This window comes from Histomonas meleagridis, assembly GCF_020186115.1.
Source record: "Histomonas meleagridis strain 2922-C6/04-10x chromosome Unknown contig_27, whole genome shotgun sequence".
Lineage (NCBI taxonomy): Eukaryota > Parabasalia > Tritrichomonadida > Dientamoebidae > Histomonas > Histomonas meleagridis.
This window is the reverse complement of record NW_027150844.1, coordinates 286,267-305,854: the sequence shown is the minus strand read 5'-3', so window position 1 is coordinate 305,854 and position 19,588 is coordinate 286,267. Positions and strand designations below refer to the sequence as shown.

General features: G+C 29.2%; 8 protein-coding genes across 8 annotated transcripts; 4 read left to right on the top strand and 4 right to left on the bottom strand.

Annotated features, from left to right (window-relative positions):
- Window positions 1-336: 336 nt before the first annotated feature.
- GO595_004571 (Ras-related protein Rab-21) lies at window positions 337-936 on the top strand (the record flags this gene model as incomplete). Its single annotated transcript, XM_067917717.1, has 1 exon — window positions 337-936. The coding sequence occupies one exon, from the start codon at window positions 337-339 to the stop codon at window positions 934-936; it is 600 nt and encodes a 199-aa protein (XP_067775153.1).
- Window positions 937-1,425: 489 nt separating this feature from the next.
- GO595_004570 (uncharacterized protein) lies at window positions 1,426-3,768 on the top strand (the record flags this gene model as incomplete). Its single annotated transcript, XM_067917716.1, has 1 exon — window positions 1,426-3,768. One exon carries the CDS (start codon window positions 1,426-1,428, stop codon window positions 3,766-3,768), a length of 2,343 nt encoding a protein of 780 aa, XP_067775152.1.
- Window positions 3,769-6,601: 2,833 nt separating this feature from the next.
- Window positions 6,602-7,558, top strand: GO595_004569 (uncharacterized protein; the record flags this gene model as incomplete). Its single annotated transcript, XM_067917715.1, has 1 exon — window positions 6,602-7,558. The coding sequence occupies one exon, from the start codon at window positions 6,602-6,604 to the stop codon at window positions 7,556-7,558; it is 957 nt and encodes a 318-aa protein (XP_067775151.1).
- Window positions 7,559-7,631: 73 nt separating this feature from the next.
- On the top strand, window positions 7,632-8,357 carry GO595_004568 (hydrolase, NUDIX family protein; the record flags this gene model as incomplete). The annotated part of the gene is made up of 1 exon (XM_067917714.1): window positions 7,632-8,357. One exon carries the CDS (start codon window positions 7,632-7,634, stop codon window positions 8,355-8,357), a length of 726 nt encoding a protein of 241 aa, XP_067775150.1.
- Window positions 8,358-9,001: 644 nt separating this feature from the next.
- Window positions 9,002-9,355, bottom strand: GO595_004567 (Proactivator polypeptide; the record flags this gene model as incomplete). Its single annotated transcript, XM_067917713.1, has 1 exon — window positions 9,002-9,355. One exon carries the CDS (start codon window positions 9,353-9,355, stop codon window positions 9,002-9,004), a length of 354 nt encoding a protein of 117 aa, XP_067775149.1.
- Window positions 9,356-9,604: 249 nt separating this feature from the next.
- On the bottom strand, window positions 9,605-10,210 carry GO595_004566 (prosaposin-like; the record flags this gene model as incomplete). The annotated part of the gene is made up of 1 exon (XM_067917712.1): window positions 9,605-10,210. One exon carries the CDS (start codon window positions 10,208-10,210, stop codon window positions 9,605-9,607), a length of 606 nt encoding a protein of 201 aa, XP_067775148.1.
- Window positions 10,211-10,850: 640 nt separating this feature from the next.
- Window positions 10,851-11,768, bottom strand: GO595_004565 (Lipase family protein; the record flags this gene model as incomplete). The annotated part of the gene is made up of 1 exon (XM_067917710.1): window positions 10,851-11,768. The coding sequence occupies one exon, from the start codon at window positions 11,766-11,768 to the stop codon at window positions 10,851-10,853; it is 918 nt and encodes a 305-aa protein (XP_067775147.1).
- Window positions 11,769-12,235: 467 nt separating this feature from the next.
- GO595_004564 (40S ribosomal protein S23) lies at window positions 12,236-12,670 on the bottom strand (the record flags this gene model as incomplete). The annotated part of the gene is made up of 1 exon (XM_067917709.1): window positions 12,236-12,670. The coding sequence occupies one exon, from the start codon at window positions 12,668-12,670 to the stop codon at window positions 12,236-12,238; it is 435 nt and encodes a 144-aa protein (XP_067775146.1).
- Between the last annotated feature and the right edge of the window lie 6,918 nt (window positions 12,671-19,588).

The following is a 19,588-nucleotide window of genomic DNA, read 5'->3' as shown; positions in this document are numbered from 1 at the left end:
TCAAACAAATTCTAATGTATCCGTTTATTCCAAATCAAATTTGAATAGGTCGGTTGCCTCTAATCCATTCAAACATAAACGAAGTAAATACTAAAAAATCTCATAAAAAATGAATAATTCATACAAAGAAAAATCAATATTTTGTTTAATTAAGATATAGCTATAACCAACACCCATGTAATTACATGTTAAAATACATAGATAATGAAAAGAATATTTAAGTAAAGAAATTGATGAAAGTTAATTTTTATATAACGGTTTTTAACCGGAAATTGGCCTATCGGTTGTTAATGATTGGCTGGGGAAAAGTGCTGTGTGCCAAATTTTCAAAAACAAATGAACTCCTATAAAGCTGTTTTCCTTGGCGAAGGCCGTGTTGGTAAAACCTCAATTGGATTGAAGTGGAGTAGAGGTGAATTTGACCCACATCGTAAATCTACTGTTCAAGCAGGATTATATTCCAAAAAGGTAGAAACATCAAAAGGAATGATTGAGCTTCATTTATGGGATACTGCAGGCCAGGAAGAATATCATGCTATTGCACCAATTTACTATAAAGAAGCTCAAGCTGCACTTTTAGTTTATTCTGTTATTGATCAAAGGTCATTTGACAGAATGGTTCAATGGCACAAAGAACTAAAGCAAAACCGTGGTGATGATGTTAAAATCGTTGTTGTAGCAAACAAAATTGATATGGCTAATCAACGTGTTATTCCATCCCAAAAAGGCATTGAATATGCGCGTTCAATCGGATGCAATCACTTTGAAGTTTCTGCAAAAACAGGCGAAGGCATTGATATGCTTTTCAGATACTTAACTGAAACTTTAGTAAGCACACCAACTACAAACACTAGAGCACCTACAAGAGGTAGGAAAGGATTAACGGTTTTAGAAACAGAAGAAACGCAAGATAATGATACAAATAAATGCTGTTAGTTAAGCGTATGTTATTAATGTATATTCATGTATATTCATGTTTTTGTTTTTGTTTGTTCTTAAAATAAATCTAGAAATATAAATATTAAATGAAATATTATGAAATTGATAATACAAGCATCATTAAGTAGTTAATGTTATCTTTAAACCAGGATTTTACTTGGCAACCCAATGCCATTTGCATTATCCTTTTAGAAAAGAGAGAAATTTTATTTCTGCCTCACTTAATACGATCGCGAGCGTATTTTTGGAGGTTAGTCATCTTTTTATCCACATGTTGATTATTGAATGCGTAAATCGTTCAAAAATTCTGTGTCGAAGACCGGACGGTTTTGTTGTTGCATTTTGTTTTTGAAACAAACTGTTGACATATGTCAATAAATAATGTTTTTGTCCGCATTTTGTCTCTTTAATGTGTTTGGATATTGTAGACAACGACCCCAAATATATGAATTTAGTCATGGCGCGCTCAAGAGCCTCTTACGTAAAATGCGTGAACATGATTATGATGAAATTGTATATAAAGAAGTTCAATATCTTGAACCAGAAGAAAATGATGACGAAGATGATGACGATGAAGAAGTGTACGAATATTATTATGAAATAAATGATGATTTTCAAGAACCAGAAAGTAATTTTGGATTAAAAAAGATAGTTAAGAAAGCAACAAAGACTGTATCCAAAGCTGCTAAAACAGTCACCAAAACTGCTTCATCAACTGCGAAAAAAGTCACTCAAACAGCAAAATCAGCTGTCAAAACAGTTACAAGACCTAAAAAACTCGCCAGAAAAGTATCCAAAATAGCAAAGAAAGCAAAAAGTAAGGTTACCAAAGCAGTAAAGCAAACAGTCAAGACAGTTAAAGATACAGCCAAAGCCACTGTCAAAGCCACCACTGCAGCAGTCAAAGTCGCCACCAGGATCACCCAAGCCTCAGTCAAGATTGCCGCCAATCCAGGCAAAGCTGGACAAATCATCAAAGATGTCAGCAAGAAAGTCACCAAAGATCTCAAGGCTGCAGCCAAAGCGTACAAGCCCGTGATCAGGGACGTCAAAGCTGAAGTCAAAACGGCATTTAAGACCATCAAATCTGTCGCACCATATGTTGGCTTTGTCACATGCTGGGTCCCAGTTGTCGGACAAATTGGACTTGCCGCATCCATTGCTGCCACAATGTCAACCGCATACAAAGCATACGCATTATACCAAGCCGGAATGTCTATTTACCAAGGCGTTAAGCAAGGAGATTTCATGTCAACACTTGGCGGCATTGCACAAGCTGTAGGTAACTTTGGAGGTCCAATTGGCGCTGTTGCAGATAAAGTATATGAAGCACAACAACTTTATCAACAAGGCGAAATGATCTATAAAGGAATTAAGAATGGCGATTACACACAAATCATCAGTGGTGTTACATCGATTATCTCTGTTGACGCAGCCAAACAATTAATCGCAAAGAGCGAAATCCTTCAACAAGGTTTAGAATATTATCAACGAGGTTATGATATGTATAAGAAAGGTAAACAAGTTACAGAAGCAATCAAGACAGGACACTTCGGTAAAGCTATTGATGGCCTTGCAGAGTTAGGCTTAGACATTCGTAAGAATTCATTGTACACAAAAGCTGAACAATTATTTGATAAAGCTTCGAACTTATATTATCAAGGCGAGACATTATACAAACAAGGAAAGGAGAAGCTTCAATTAGGTAAAGCTGCTTACGAAGCAATTAAGAAAGGTAAAGTTAATAGTGCAGTATCATTACTTCAACAAGCAGGTTTGGATGTAACAAAGAACCAAAAAGTCAACCAATGCTTAACATATTATAACGAAGTAACTGCAAAATTACAAAACGCAAAGACTGCTTATGATTATGCAAAGAAAGGCGATGTTAAACAAACTATTACATACTTACAAAAGGCAGGAATTGATGTAACTTCAAGTAAAGCAGTACAAACAGGACTTACATATTATAAAGAAATCGAATCGAAAGTTGAAATCGGTAAAACAGCATATGAATATGCGAAGAAAGGTAAAATCGATGAAGCTTCGACAGAACTTAAGAAGATTGGAATTGACATTGAGAAGAATCAAGCGATACAAAACGCGCTTGAGTTATACAAGAAAGGAGAAACATTATATAAACAAGGAGACGCATTATACAAACAAGGTAAAGATATCATTCAACAAGGTAAGACATCAATTGAGTCATTACGTAAAGGTAAAGTTACCGAAGCACTTAATGATCTCGCGGAACTTGGAATTGACTTACGCAAGTACGACGTAGTGAAACAAGGCGAAGAAATTGTTAAACAAGTCGAAACATTACGCAAGACTATTCCACAAGAGCTTCAGTCAGCAGCAGAGATTACACTTGCGAAACTTGTTCTCTTAGGACTAAACACTACGCTCTATAAGGAAATCGACGAGGCTATGGATAAGGCGAAAAGCGCTTCATTGACATTAGTGAAAACTGTCAGCGATGGAATGGATGTGTACAAAGACGCGTCGGGTAACGTAGGAACAATCATTGAGTTATCAGAGAAGCGTTTCATGGAGTTCATCGACATGGAGGGCTCGAGCGAGTTCTGCAGGGACTTGGACTTGGTCACAAAGATATTCACAGGAAGTACAGTCGGAGAACAAATAGCGCAGAAAGTGACCGAGGGATACCTGAAGCTTGAAGACGCACAGGCGAAAGTCGACGGTAAAATAGAGAAAGTGGCCGAGGAAGTACAAGGAAAGGCAACGAAGTTGGTGACGTCAATTGACGAACTGAAGGAAATCATCGCAAAGGCAGGCGCTGACGCACAGAAAGTGACATCGAAATAAAATTAAATGATTCTGTGCTTAACGTTCTTTTTTGTTTGTTTTTATATTGCGAACATTAACATCCGCCGCTTCACTATTTATTTCGATGCATACAAATGTTTACATGATAGTGAAAGTGTTTATATGATAGTGAAAGTGTTTATATGATAGTGAAAGTGTTTATATGATAGTGAAAGTGTTTATATGATAGTGAAAGTGTTTATATGATAGTGAAAGTGTTTATATGATAGTGAAAGTGTTTACATGATAGTAATGCCGCAAAAAACCAATATTTACTTTCAAAAGTTATTCAGCATTTTTAATAAAATATTGGAAAATTTACATATCTAAAAATTAAATTTAAATAAAACTTTTGATTTGGTATTATAATATGTGAATATTTTGATCGAAAACCTTTTATTATATTTGGGAGAGCTAAGTTTTTGATTAAATAGAGTAAAGTTAATGTGCTGCACGGAGTATTTCAAAAAACGCAAACATTTCCATTTCCAATTTATGAATACTCACTGTTATATTGTGAATTATAATATTTAATTAACAATTCGTAAATATCCATTTGAATCCTTCTTCACTATTTAATTCGATTCTCAAACAAACAAAACAAAAAATATACAGGTATATTTTTGATTTCGAGATTTATGATAGATCATTAGAGAAATTACCAAATTATTTATTAGAATATTAAATTAACAAAATGAACTTTTTCTTTAGTATTGATATCAATTCCTTTTTGTTCAAGAAGTAATTTAACTATTTCTGTACGACCATAATAAGATGCCAAAATAAGTGCTGTTTCAAATAATTTAAATAATTTTTAAATATTATTTTGAAATATCAAATTATTAAAATAAAAATTATCTTTAGAATTAATATCAATTCCTTTTTGTTCAAGAAGTAATTTAACTATTTCTGTATGACCTTTTGAAGATGCAGTCATAAGTGCTGTTCGAAATAATATAAATAATTTCCAAATATTATTTTGGAATATAAAATTATTAAAATAAATATTAAATAAAACAAATAAATATCTTTATCATTAATATCAATTCCTTTTTGTTCAAGAAGTAATTTGGCTATTTCAGTGTAACCATTTGATGATGCATACATAAGTGCTGTTCGAAATAATATAAATAATTTCCAAATATTATTCTGAAATATCAAATTGTTAAAATAAAAATTATCTTTAGCATTAATATCAATTCCTTCTTGTTCAAGAAGTAATTTAACGATTTCTGTATGACCATATCCAGATGCATAAATAAGTGCTGTATTAAATAATTAAAATAATTTCCAAATATTATTTTGCAATATTCCAAAATAATTAAAATAAATTTTAAATATAACAAATAAGTATCTTTAGCATTAATATCAATTCCTTCTTGTTCAAGAAGTAATTTAACTATTTCTGTATAACCATTCCAAGATGAATAAATAAGTGCTGTTTCATATAATTTAAATGATTTCCAAATATTGTTTTCAAGTATTAAATTATCAAATCAAATTTCAAAGGAAACAAATATATATCTTTAGCATTAATATCAATTCCTTTTTGCCCCAAAGTATACATAAAAAGTTCTATATATCCTGACTCTGTTGAAAAAATTAAAATATTTTTTGGAATTTGGTATTTTTTACTTAAATATCTTGTTAAATATAAATTTCCAGTTCTTGCTGATTCATTAATAATATTATCATTAACTTCCATTCCTTCATTATGTAAAAATGTAAAAATTTCATAATTATGATATAAAATACAGAACTTTCCTAATTTAACCAAATCTTTATTATCAGCAATTTTACTATCATAAAGATAATGAAAAATTTCATTTTTATGAAATTTAATAGCAGTTTCATATGCATTTTCAAATGATGCATGATTTTGCTCACATAAATGAATAATTTCTTCATTTCCACCTGCAATCGCATATTTGCCTGTATTATTTACGTTTGCATTGTTCATAAGTAAATATTTAAAACATTTAACAGAAGAAAAAAATGCTGCATAATCAATTAATGAAACATTTTCTTTGTTAATAAATGAACACTTTTCATAAAGTGATGGTATAACATATTGATTGAAATTAAAATTTGTTTGTGATGATATTTCTTGAAGTTTTTCGATTTCATCAAGCCGAATTATTTTTGCTATTTCATTTGGATTATGTCCTTCCTCAATATATTTCTTATGAAGTGCCCAATCATTTTTTGATAGTTCGTCATAATTGTTATGGATTTGTTTCATGAATTTAACATAATTTATTTTTTCATTTTCTTCTTTTGATCTGTAATGTGCAAAAATTGGAAAAGATTTAAATCTTCTCTTTTGAGTAATTATTGGTTTAATTATGTGATTTTCTATCATATAATAAAAAAGATATTGCGGTTCTTGTGTATCATTGGCACGAAGGAGAAAAATTATAAACATCCATAAAATCGATGTATTCTTTTCTTTCTTTAAAGAAATATGATAATTTTTTATTTGTTTTATTAAACTTAAATAAATACCAGGATCAATCATTTTTATAGAAAGACATAAATATATCATTTGAATAAGAAGTAAATTAAAAGATGAAGTATGAATTTCGTCAAATTGGTCAATTATACATTTTACAGATTGCTCTATATTCTCTTTACTCAAATCAAAGATAACATGTTCAATCAGAAGAAGTGTATCCAATTCATTTATATTGTTTGTAATTTTTTCTTCTTTTGCGCCCAACATTCAATATTAACTTTTTGATAATATATTGACGTTAATTATTAACGTTAGTTTCGACCGTTTATCAGATTTCGAGAGCACGTTAATTGTTCGTTATGAACATAAGCGCCAAATATGGCTCTTCATTCTGTCGATTACCATCTTAAAACGAATGAAAGGTACATGAATGAAATGGAAAAGACACGCCCTATTCAATCGCAAGATATGGACCTCATAAACAAAAGTTTTCGTCAAGAATATATTAAGCCGATTTATGATTGGACTCTTATTCAAAGCACAAAAAAAAGAAATAAGCTATACTCACTCTTGAGAGGAGAGTTACATGATGAAACATCAAAAGTTAATAATTTTCAACCAACAACAAGAGCAGATTTAGTAATTCAAACAACAACAGGTGTTTTTGATTTCAATAAAGCAATATTTGGGCCAACTCCACCACTTAAAACTGGATCAAATCGTTTTCAAAAAAGCCAAATCAAAGATGTATTCAATCCAGAAAAGAAAGAACCCCCTGCTCAAACACCAAAAACAGATGCTAAGAGAAGCTACACTATTTTTATCATGAAAAAACTCTTAAAACCATCTGTTGCGGAAAAATTAATAAATTGTGCTGGCGCTGCTGAATCTCTTATGAACGAATTACTTATATGGACAGAGAAAAAATCCAATCAGTATCCAATAAATCCAATTCCTCGTACATCGCAACTTGATCCAATAAATGAAGGAAAGCTAACAAAAGAAACATTGAAACAAGATCATATTTATACGCCAGACCACACTACAATAAAGCCAGTGCAGTGTGCAGGCTCTAGGCTAAAAACAAGATCTGTAAATTGTTTGTTCAGAACAAATTATCAAAATACATTTTGCGATGAAATACATAACCAAAAATTCAAACCGACTAGGCCAATACCTCAACTTAAAAGACCAATACCTTTTGATTTATCTCCGACTGTAAAACGGGAAAAGTTAGAATTTAATGCTGATCTTTATAATTCACAGTCAATCATGAACCGTGAACTTGGGAGAACAAACAAAGCAATATACAACTCGAAGACAAGTATTACTTAATATATTTTTAATGTTAAACAATTTTTTTATGTTTAATTTTCATTTTGTATGAAATGTGATATGATATTAACGAATGGAATTTGACTTTCCAATAGAATATCCCAAGGAATACCCTAAAGATTTACTTTTAAAGTCATCCTTGTTGAAACATTGGATAAGAACAATTGATCCAAGTATCACAATCCAAAAATTAAAACTAAATACAATTGATATTTTCCCTGGTCCAAGAGTTGGATTTATTGAATGTGAAGTTACATACTCAAGAAATGATATAGTATCAACAGAAATATTTATTTTATCCGGTGGATCTGTATCAATTGTACCATTAATCAAATGTATTGAAACAGGTCAAATCATGACAATGTTAGTCAAACAACCACGTATTGCTTTTGGCGGTCTCACATATGAATTTCCAGCTGGATTAGCTGATGATTCCACTGATTATGAATTGACAGCAATCAGAGAATTCAAAGAAGAATGTGGAATTAGTATCAACAGAAGCGAACTAATAGATGTTGGGCAAATAGTACATAATGAAACGCCTACATTCCATACGTTTCCACAATTTTTTGATGAATTTGTTGCAACTTATGTTGTAAAGAAAGCGATGACGCAAAAAGAAATTGAAACAATTGAAGGGAGAAATGGTGGTGTTGATGAAGATGAGCAAATTACTCAACACTTTGTTCCATTTGATGATATTTGTTTGTTTTCACAAGATGCGGCAACACTTGGAATTTGTTATTTGATCAAAAAACTTATCGAAACAAAGAAAATTAATTTGGATTTTGAAACATAATAATTTGATTCATTTTAAATAAATGTTATAATATAAAATTAGATGTGAATAAATTTATTCAATCTTACAACGTATTACACCTTTGTTTTCAGGTAAGATCTTCGCTTCAATATTTTTTGTTTTGCATAAATTTAAAACATATGGCCGCAGAACTGAAATATGACCAATAGAATGACATCCTTTTCCAGTGATAAAATTAACGTGTGAAATGTTTTTTCTTCTTGCCTTCCGAATCGAGTTTTTAAATACTACATAAGTTTCTTCTTTATTACAACCATGAAGATCAACAGTTATTCCTGATCTTTCATTATATATCCTTTCATTATAATACATTTGAGTTGGTTTAATATCATATCTAATATATTTGTTTTGTGTATTTTTATTAACTCCAGAAGAATAATTATCTTTGATACTTTCATCAATATTATTAACTTGATAATCCAATAAGTTTATTTCTTTTTCCTTTCTATTGTTCATGTATTAATTTAAATTACTTTTAGTTTTGATAACACCAACGTATAATAATATATCTATTCAACGATTGAAAGTTAATCAGAATTAATCACAAAATCATAATCAACTTAAAACAAGCACAAAGTCATTAAATCAATAACATAAATAAAGTTCACAATTCGAGAAATTTATTATTTGCAAATGCTTAACTTCTTGCAAATGTTCAGCGTTGATATTCCAGATCCGATCCATCCGATAACGTTTGGAAGGTAAGTGCTTACGATTGACTTGCATATGCTTTGCGCAGCTGTCGGCAACTTCTTGCATAGGTTTGCTGCCAGACTTGCGACTTGCGAAGTGACTTTGGTGTTCTTCAAGATGGAGACAACGCCTGCAATGATATCCTTGCAGATTGAGCACGCAGAAGCATTGTCAATTCCCTCCGGAATTTCAACATAAAAAACTTCGTCTTCGTCATTACTTTGACAAAATCTGAGCTTGGCGCAGATTTGTTTGTCTGAAAGATGTTGGCCGACAAAGCTCATTACGACTGGAAGATATTTGTTAACAATTTCCTTGCATTGAGTTTGAGCAGAATCGTCTTTAAAGATGACTGTGCATGCTGCGAGTAATCCTTTCTTGAAATCGACATTAGGAGTTATGGAAAAAGTTGTTCCGATGAGTTTGACAGTCGTTTTGCAAACTTCGCATTGATCTGCTGAATTGCGAACGCCTTCTGGAACTTCGACTTCTGGCGTTTCTTCATCAATATCTAATTCAATGTTTTTGCCTTGTCATAATCCGAAGCGGGCGCAAACTTCTGATGGTTTTGAAGTAATGTCAAGCCAGTTCATGATTTGTCCAACTTCTTCATTAATGAAATAATTGCAATAATTAATCTTAAATTCGCTATCTAAGTCTGTGCATTGTGATTTTGCAATATTTTTCACATAGTATTGCATAGAAAAGTGGCTCATAGCATCTTCGACACCTTTGACAGCTGTCTTACAAATTTCACATTGAACTTTTTTGCTAAGTCCTTGTAGAATTTCGACGATTTGAACTTCATCATCATTCGAGATGGACTTACAAAGACCGATTTTGTTGCAAATGTTAGCTTTGGAAATACCATTGGAAATGTACGAGATAACTTTAGGAAGATAGCCACTGATAATTGTCTTACAAAGATTTTGGGCTGCAGCATTCGAGAATTTTTGACAAAGTTCGATTGCTAATTGGGCAATGGCTGTTTGAACTTGGGTGTTATGCATGATATTTGTGATTCCTGAAATAACAGTTTTACATATCGAGCATGATTCAACATTAGAAAGCCCTTCTGGGATTTGGATTGGTTCAAGATCCAAGACACTTAAAGTGTTAACCAAGAGAAGAACAAACATATTTTTGAAAGCATTGTCATTTGACTTCAAATTGAACGAATTTTTAAGGTTTAACCTTAAAAGGTTACCAGAATCCCGCTTAAACTTTTTGCATAGATAACCGTATGTGATAAAATACGCTCAAAATTTTCAAACGAACATAAAAGATCACCAAGCAATTTCCAAAAAAAGGACTTTAGAAGTAATCCAATTGTCAAACAATCTCATAAATAATGAAATAGATTTAAGCGGGTCATTATTTTGAATTTATTTTGCTACATTCATAATGAAACATGAAATTCGGATTTGGATTCGTCTAAAGAATTGATGAACTATTCAAAAAATAAATGATTTACTTAAGTAAATTTTTGAAAGTACAATGCAAAAAGAACACATGTTACAGAAATATTGAAATAAAAGTACACCTTGTTAAAATCGGCCATTAAAGCAAACAAAATTCAAGCACGAACATTTTATTTTTAGGTTTACTGAGTTTATTTGCCTCCTTTTTCTTGTGCCCATGTATATTTCCCTTTTAAGGAATTGTAACCAAAAAAAGACAAATGGATCATGAAAAACGAGTGATAAAATTTATTATTGATTCGAATAAAATAGATTATCTTAATGATAAAAATATCAACAAAAAACGTTTTTAATAAAATTAGTTTGATTCAAGTTCATCTATTCCATATATTGTATCTTCATAAAATGTTCCTGAGTGATCAGTTATGCTTGTGAATATTGTCAAGAAGTTTACTGCCTTTTGCGCATCTGTATATGGTTTGCAAAGTGGAAGCCCATCAGCATCAAAGTCCAAATAATAACTTTTTCCTGGAAGTTCAAATTCTTCGATTGTTGATGCATTATCGGCAATATTAATAAGTGTATTAATCACATTAGAAATCTGAGTTTGATCAACAGGATTTGTTGGGAACGTTGTGAAATTATTTGTGGCTAATATACCAGTAAATATCTGTTGAAGCATTGGTTGTATCATAAGGCCAACTTGCTGTGCATTCATCCCTGGTGGAATAAAAGAATGTATGAGGAGACTTAAGTTATGTGCTGATAACCTTGGAACAAGATCATTTCTAAATACAAATGATACTGAATTATTAGCAAGTTGGTTGGCAAGATTTGCAGATAAAATTGGAAATGGAGCAAGAGAAACGGAAAAAACATTTGATCTTTTTTCTTCAAGGGTTAAAATGGCACATATCATTCCGGCTGTTGCACCGCCTAAAGAATGTCCACAACAGAGAATTTTACCTTTACATGAATCAATATAGTTTCTAAGATTTGAAATAATCCATCGAGCTCCCTTTAGAATTCCCTTATGTGCTTTACCACCAGCAAAATCTTCGCGTTCAAAATCTGCACAAAGCATAAAGTCATTTGGTTCTGCAGCACCACGAATTGCAATATATAAATTTTCTGTATCTTTTGATGCAACAAAAAATGGATTTAAATATGCACCTCCTCCAAGAGTCATTATTTTCTCTAATGGAAATGGTAAGTCACAGCCAGGGTATACGAGCTCTGAAAGCTCTACGCCAAGACGAACCATATCCATATCCATTGTGTTGTATGTGAACTGAATACGTTAAGAAAGTTGTTCACTTCACAATTTTTCAAATGCCGATATTCAATTGAAATCAGTTCACCGAACAATCAAATAAACTCATAGAAAATTTTAAGATAATTCATTGGTAATAAAGTATTCAATTCAATAAGGGAGTGATGTGGGAATTTGTGGAATGTTTCAATGCTCATAATCAAAATAAAAAATAACAACGAAATTTGATCTGTGCTCATAGCTCTGTACTTAAAATAAAGTTAAAATTCATGTTAAAAATTTTGATGATGAATTCATTTTTTGGTTTTGAAGAGAATGATTAAAGAAAATTTGCTGAATTGAGTTCTTTTTAATCATTATACTAAAAAAAATCTTATTGTATTGCAATGAGTAAAAAAAAAATTTGATTGTTTAAATTTTTAAACAAACAGATATTATATCTGAATGTGATATTTATTGCAATTATGTATTTAGCTCCTTGGTTTTTCTTTCTTTCCGAGCCATAAGGCAAGAAGAGAGAAACCGGCAACTTTGATAACTTGGAAACGAACTCCTGGAAGATCACCAACGGAACGGTTGGAACGACCAAGACCAGCAACAAGTACACGGTCATTATCATCAATTAAACGAAGGGAACCATCACGTGGAACGAATGCTGTGATGACTTTGCTGTTTTTCTTAAGTTGAACACGAACAGCTTTACGGATAGCAGAGTTTGGTTGCTTAGCTTCAACAGCGACTTTTTGTGTAACAATACCTGAAGCCATAGCAACACCTTCTAATGGTGTCTTGTAGATTGTTGTGCTTTGCCTCTTCCTATATTTCTTGCTTGCCCAAAGGTTATTTCTGTGTGCGACACGGAGCTTACGAGCTGCCTGACGACCGCATGCTTTGGATTTTCCCATTCCAAAAAGGAGGACCAAACCGCTACTTTTAGTTTACGTCACTTGGGCACCCCATAACGGTTTAATATTAAACGGCCTCATTTTATTGAAATCGATTTTCCATTTCTTCTTTTTTGAATATGCATTTTGAAAAGGATATGATAATACAAATATTTTCGCTCAAAGTGTGATATTTACCATAGCTAGCCAATGTTATTGATAATTCAATTATCCTATGGAAAGAACGAACGACATCAAAATTTCGATATATTTGCACCAATTAATATATTTCAATATCATACAAAAAGCCATCCAGCTATTCATTTGTGTGGATTTCAATACGAACTGAATTTTTTTCAAAAAATTGAATATATGTCACAATCAGGAAATAAATGGCGAATCTAGATCAATTCAAGATAAAAATATTATCTATTAATATCAGAAAGTATACAGATATTATTTGATGATGATGTCAATATCGATACGATAAAAATAAAATTATAAATTAGAATGATGAATATTTTGATTTAATATATAAAATTACAATAAATTACTATTCCACCAAAGGTGCATGGTTTCAGTAGCATAAAATATTTTATGGACATACACAAAATGTCAACATAATCAATTTGAAGAATTTTGAATGTATTCTCACTTATATTCACCACTATTCGATAAATGATCTTATGAATATATATTCATAAAGAGAAGCATGCTTACTAAAGCATTAAATATTTAAGTAACTACTAAATCGAAATCAAAAGTAGTAACGTTTTAAAACGTCTTTCAATGGGATTCAATGTATATTGAATTCCTCACAAATAGTTGGCGGGAAACTTTTTGTGTGATATTCAAAACTTTTGGCTTCATGAGTCGCTTTTTTTGGGGCGCCTTAAATGATGCAGAAATTAAAATTACGATTAGTGATCAAGTTATCATAAAAATAACGACATAAATATTATGCAAATTGAAAGAGTAAATGTATTTTAATTAAATAATATATTAATTTATAAGAATTCATATAATTCGATTTTTCCTCATTTTCATAAAAAGTGACATAGTGCTCATAATATTTCAAATCACATGTCAATATCTTAAATTTAGTTTCATTTATCAATAGAAAATTTACAAGACAATTGTCTTCCAAAAGTTTTTCATTTCATGAAACATTAAAAACAGCAAAATAAAAATTATTTTATTTTTATTTTATTATTTTTCATTCAGTTGAAGGTGCAAAATTTTTAATTTCATTATAAAGTTCAGTGCAAATATCGAATCTCACGTTTGATGGCATTTGTAACCTTATGAAGTATTTCAACTCTTCGTATATTTCTCTTATAAAGTCCAAGTGTACGATTTTCTTTTTCTTTTTATTCTTCAACAAATTCCTTAACTTTATTGTAATAGAAATTTCTGGAATTTTATAAAAATTTTTCGATTCCAAAAATTTCTTTTTCAGCACGTCCAAATTTGTATTTATATCCTTTAACTTATAAAACTTTTTACTTAATATTTCCTTATTCAAACCGGGCTCATTATAATTCTCCATATTTAACATGTTAGTAATTTGGCATTGATTAAATCCCTCGAAAATCGCCGAAAAGAAGAAATAATTTGCCGAGTTTAATGATATTTGCGCTATGTTAAACCATCGATTAAATGCCTTTAAAGCGTTTGAGTTATTTTTTATTTGCGAAATTATAATATTTTTAATTCGATTTTGTTCATTTAAAATAGTTTTTATTGAGTTTGGAACTTTTCTATTGTTACTACAATATGTTATTATATCATTAATAGTTATATCTCTAAACAAATTCAAATGATAATATGTAAAATGCGTAAAAAAATCTTCATCGCTAATGGACGTATTATAAACAAGTGTTAAATCTTTATTATGAATGATATCTTTTAACTTAAAGTTTATTATTTTCTCATTGTAAGGAATTCGATGATGAAATTTCTTCGGTATTTTATAGAACGATTTAGAAAATGGATTTAATATCATTCGAACTTCTTTTGTTAAGTCGAATGTTTTAAAGTTTTTAAAATGCTTAAAAATTATTTGTAACAAATTCATTATATCAATTTCCATTAAAATATTTGGTAATGTTAAACTTAATGCTTTTATATAACTCATTGTTGGCTTAATAATTATATTAATAAAATCATTTTCTGTTTTAATTGTTTCATATATTATATTATCATTAAATAAAAATTTCATTTTTTTCGTTTCGCTTTTTTCTAATGGAAAATTCGTTTTATCATTAAAATGTTTTAAATTATTTAAAATGAATTTTTCCAAACTTTTAATATTTGATTTAAATCTTTTACTTTTTTGTGAATATATCATAGATATTATTAATAAAAATGGAAAATTCTCTTCAATGTTATCCTTATAAAACAATGAATTACATATAATATATGAATTTATCTTTTTTAGTATTAATGATCGTTGATCTTTATCATATTTTATTATGAATTTATTAGGAGAAATATATTGAATCAAATCAATGTTTCGAACATTATATACTTCATTGATATTTAATTGCGAAAGAAAATGATAAATATATGAAAGTTGTGTCGAAAGTTTTTCTTTTTTTTCATATAAAACATTTTCATTTTTATTCATTTCAATGATTGATTCATTAATTTTATTCTTTATATTAATTTCGATTTTATTTAACATATGCATTATATTGTGATCTTTATTATCTTGAATGAAATTGTTTATTATATTTAAAAGTATTTCAGATTTTATATTTATTTCATTTTGATATTTTACATAATTTTGATATGAAATTTTTCGTTCGGCTTTAAGTTTCTTTAAATCATTTTGTAAGTTTCGAATCGTTTTATTATCAATTTTGGAAAAAAGTGAAATTCTTTTGTTTTCTTCTTCAAGATATTCAATGTAATTCTTTTTTTGGTTTATAATTTTCTTCATTTTATCGATTTCTTCTTCGATATTATTAATTTGTTGATTAGTTTTCTTATGTTTATCATTAATTTTCTTTTGCTCAAAACATTTAATTTCATATTTCGTTTGATAATTATTAATAACTTTTTCGATTTCATATTCAATGATTAATAATTTTTTGAAATTATTTATCAATAAATTAATTTTTCCTAATAAGAAATCACGATCGTTTAATAACATATTAGTGACTTCTTTCGATTGTATTAAAATTTCTTTGTAATTATTCGGTAATTGAAACATATTTTTTATTTGTATTATATCACTTTGAATCTTATTTTTAATGTCTTCTTTCGATATGTCATAGCGTGTAAGAGGTTTCCCTATTAAAATAATGGCATTAACTAAAGTTTTGTTAATGATTTTTTGATATGTTCGAAATTTCGATTGTAATTTGATATAATTTAAATTTTGTTGCATTTGTTCTTTTATCATTTTCCCTTTAGATAAATTATAATTCTTTGTTATTAATTGTCTCTCATAATGATTCGTTTCTTTCCGAATTTGATCAATGTATTCTTTAGTCCTTTTAATATCGTTTTTAGCTTGAGATTTGATTGGATTAATATCATGTGTAAGTGCTGAGATTTCATTATTACATTGACGACAAAAACTTAATAATTCGTTTCGCTTTGTTTGAAGTAAATTCGCATCACTATCATACTTGACTAATAATCCAGATGCTTCAATGAGTTTTTTGTCAATAATATCCGGTTTAACTTTACCAAACTCTTCGCAAAAATTTTCGAAGTCGATTTTTATCATTATCTTTTTGTAATTTTGATGTTCAATAAGAATTTGTTGATGTAACATTTTTATATTTTGTTTCCATCCTTCAAGATTAGAATTCCGTGTTACCAACGTCATATATTGTGGGTGTATTTGTTCTTTATAACTTTGTAATTGTTCAATTTGAGATTTTAGATCTTGTGAATTTTGTTGTAATTGTTTATGCAATTCATAATTCTGATGTATTTTCTTTTTGAGATTCTCGACACGTTTAATGACATCAAGAGCCATTAATTAGAAAACTTTTAGTATGGCGCATAAAAATCAAAATTTTATGGAGACCGTTAAAGTCTAACCAACAAATTATCGTATCGCTTTACAAGTTCCAGCAAAACCCCAATGATGAACCAAGTTTCATTTTCCAAAAGCACAAATTGCATATCAAAGTTCACCCAGCCAAGGCTATTCTTTGTTTGCAAGAATTGTAAAAAACTTGTTTCTATATTTGGAAGACCGAAATCAAATTCAAAAACAGATTTCATGGCTGACCGAAGACAAACAATTGCAGTAAAACTAAATGGGCGAGTTAGGGTTTCGACAGATTATGAACAATGGAGAAATATAGATGACTTTTTAGATTTTGCGACTTTTGCTGATTTGTTTAAGCAAAAAAATTGTGAGTATTTATTATGTCAAGACTGTTGTGAAGCTTTATGTAAGAAAATTCGTGAAACGACAAATTTTTACCGATATCAATATGATATTCTTTGGCGAGTTCGAGATAATCCACCACCCGACCCAGCAGCTAAATTAAAATCTGAACTTGATACCCTTTTAGTTACAAAGCAATCATTAAATGACGCCATTGATAATGCTCATAATTGCAATACTTACATTTCCCAATATATATCCACTAACTTTACGACCAAAACAGAGTTTCGCAAGTCAACTAGTAACCTTGCATCAACTTTTACTTTTGATGAAGATCTTGATTTCCAAACGCCAATATGTATTTCTAATGAATATGTTATCAAATCATTTACTCTTAACTCTGCTTTCCATATCTCCACCAGTCGTTTTTATGGGACTATTAACAATTGTCGAATCGGAACAAAAACTCCAAATGAAGTTGATGACAATGAATTTACAACAGGTCTTTTCTTTCTAGTCCATTTCATAGTGAGCCTAGGAAAGATCACACAAACACCCATCGAGAACCATTTTAAGGTTACGAATCCAGCGCAATTTTATGATGAACAGAAAAAAATGTTTTTGCCATTAACCGCCGCCGATACGCATGGAAAAAGTTACAACAAAAGAGTCCAAATATTTAGAAAGGGAATAAAAGCAATTTTTGTAGCATCTCAAATGATTTTCAAGAAATTAGCCCATACAAATGATAACTTTATGCCCCCTCATAAAATATATTTGAAAACAAATCGAATTTGTACATTTAGTTATTTGTACACAAAAGATAATCCACAAATATTTACCGAAGCAATGAAGTTATTACTCACTGACATGAAATGCTTACAAAGATTAGCATTAGAGTTCGCTATAGAATCAATCGAATGATATATCAATAAATGTATAAAGTGCCGATTTAAAATTTTTTATATAATAAATACTTGGAAACTCTATGTTTGAGTAAATGTTTAGTTATATCTTTAGTATACATGAAGTTACATTCGAAACAATATTCAGGGTGCCCTATTTGCTTTGATAAGTTTTTCTGAGTTTATTTGGCTGCATTTTCTTGTGCTTTTAATCTTTGTTTTCCATCTTATCTATCCTTGAAAAGGCTGATCAAAATGATGCCCAATATAACGCAATAAATATGAAAAAAGTTTATAACAAAATCGCTTCAAAGGAAAAACGTCTCAAAGAAGAAATCAAAAATATCATCAATAGAACAAATTATTATTCGCGATCAATTACTCAAATACGAATAGGAACAGAAAATTATTCAAGACTTCTTTTACAAATTCAAGCAGAAATGGATCGTATTATTAATGAAAAAGATTTAATTATAAAAAAAATCGAACAATTAACAAATGAATTAAACAAAATTGGAGTCGAAAAAGGAAACACAAATATAGAAATAAATGTTCAAGCTCAAGTTGATCAAATAATGAAAGAATTTCATCAATCAATGGATCAACAACTCAAAGAAAAAATCGAGAAAATTAAAATTGACAATCTAAGAAAAGCTTCTATTGAGTTTACACCCAAAATCGAAAAACTTAAAACACAAAATAAAGAAGAAATTCTTTTACTTCGGAATCAGCTCCAACAAAAGTTATACAAATACAAAGAAAATGAAAACAAAACTTCAAATAAAACGCTCTTTGATTTTAAGCAACAATTTCATGAACAAACAGATCAACAATTAAACATAATAACACAACAATGGAAACAAAAAATCGGAAAAAATCGAAAACAAAATCTTTTAGAAAAAGAAAACATTGAAAACATAATACGAAAAAAGCATCAAAACATTGAAATAAAAGTCAATGAAATCAAAGAAAGTTATAAACAAAAATGCGAAAAAGAAAAAGAAAAAACTGTTAAACATATTAATGAATATAAAAACGAATTAATTTCTGCTGAATTAAAATCCAAACAAAAGATACAAAATTATAATATTGAAAATATAAAAAATGATTTAAAAATAAAAGAAATAATTAAAATGGAAATTAATTATAAATATAGAAAAAAAAATAAAGAAATTATAAATGTAAAAGTAAATGAAATAAATGAACAAATTTTATCATTTACAAATAAATTAGATGAAGAAACAAATACAAAAATTAATGAAAAAAATGAAAAAATATTTTTGCAAAAACAAAAAATTCAAAATGTACAAAATGAAATAAAACGAATTACAAAAATTTATAATAATAAAATCGAACAAAAACAAAGAATCGAGAAAAATATTCAATTAAACAAAAAAGAATTAATATCATTGAAAAATGATAACGAGAAAATAAATATAAAAATTAATGAAATAAAAAATAATTTAAATAAAACATTTTCAATTAATAATAATAATAAAAACAAAGAATTAGAAATAATAAAAAACTCATTTGAGAAAATTAAAGAAAAAATGAAAACTGAAGAAAATGATTTTCATAATTATGTAAAAGAAATTACAGAAAAACATCAAAGTAACATATTGATAATGAAAGAAAAGATACAAAACATATTACAAAGTAAAGAAAAAACAATCGAAAACT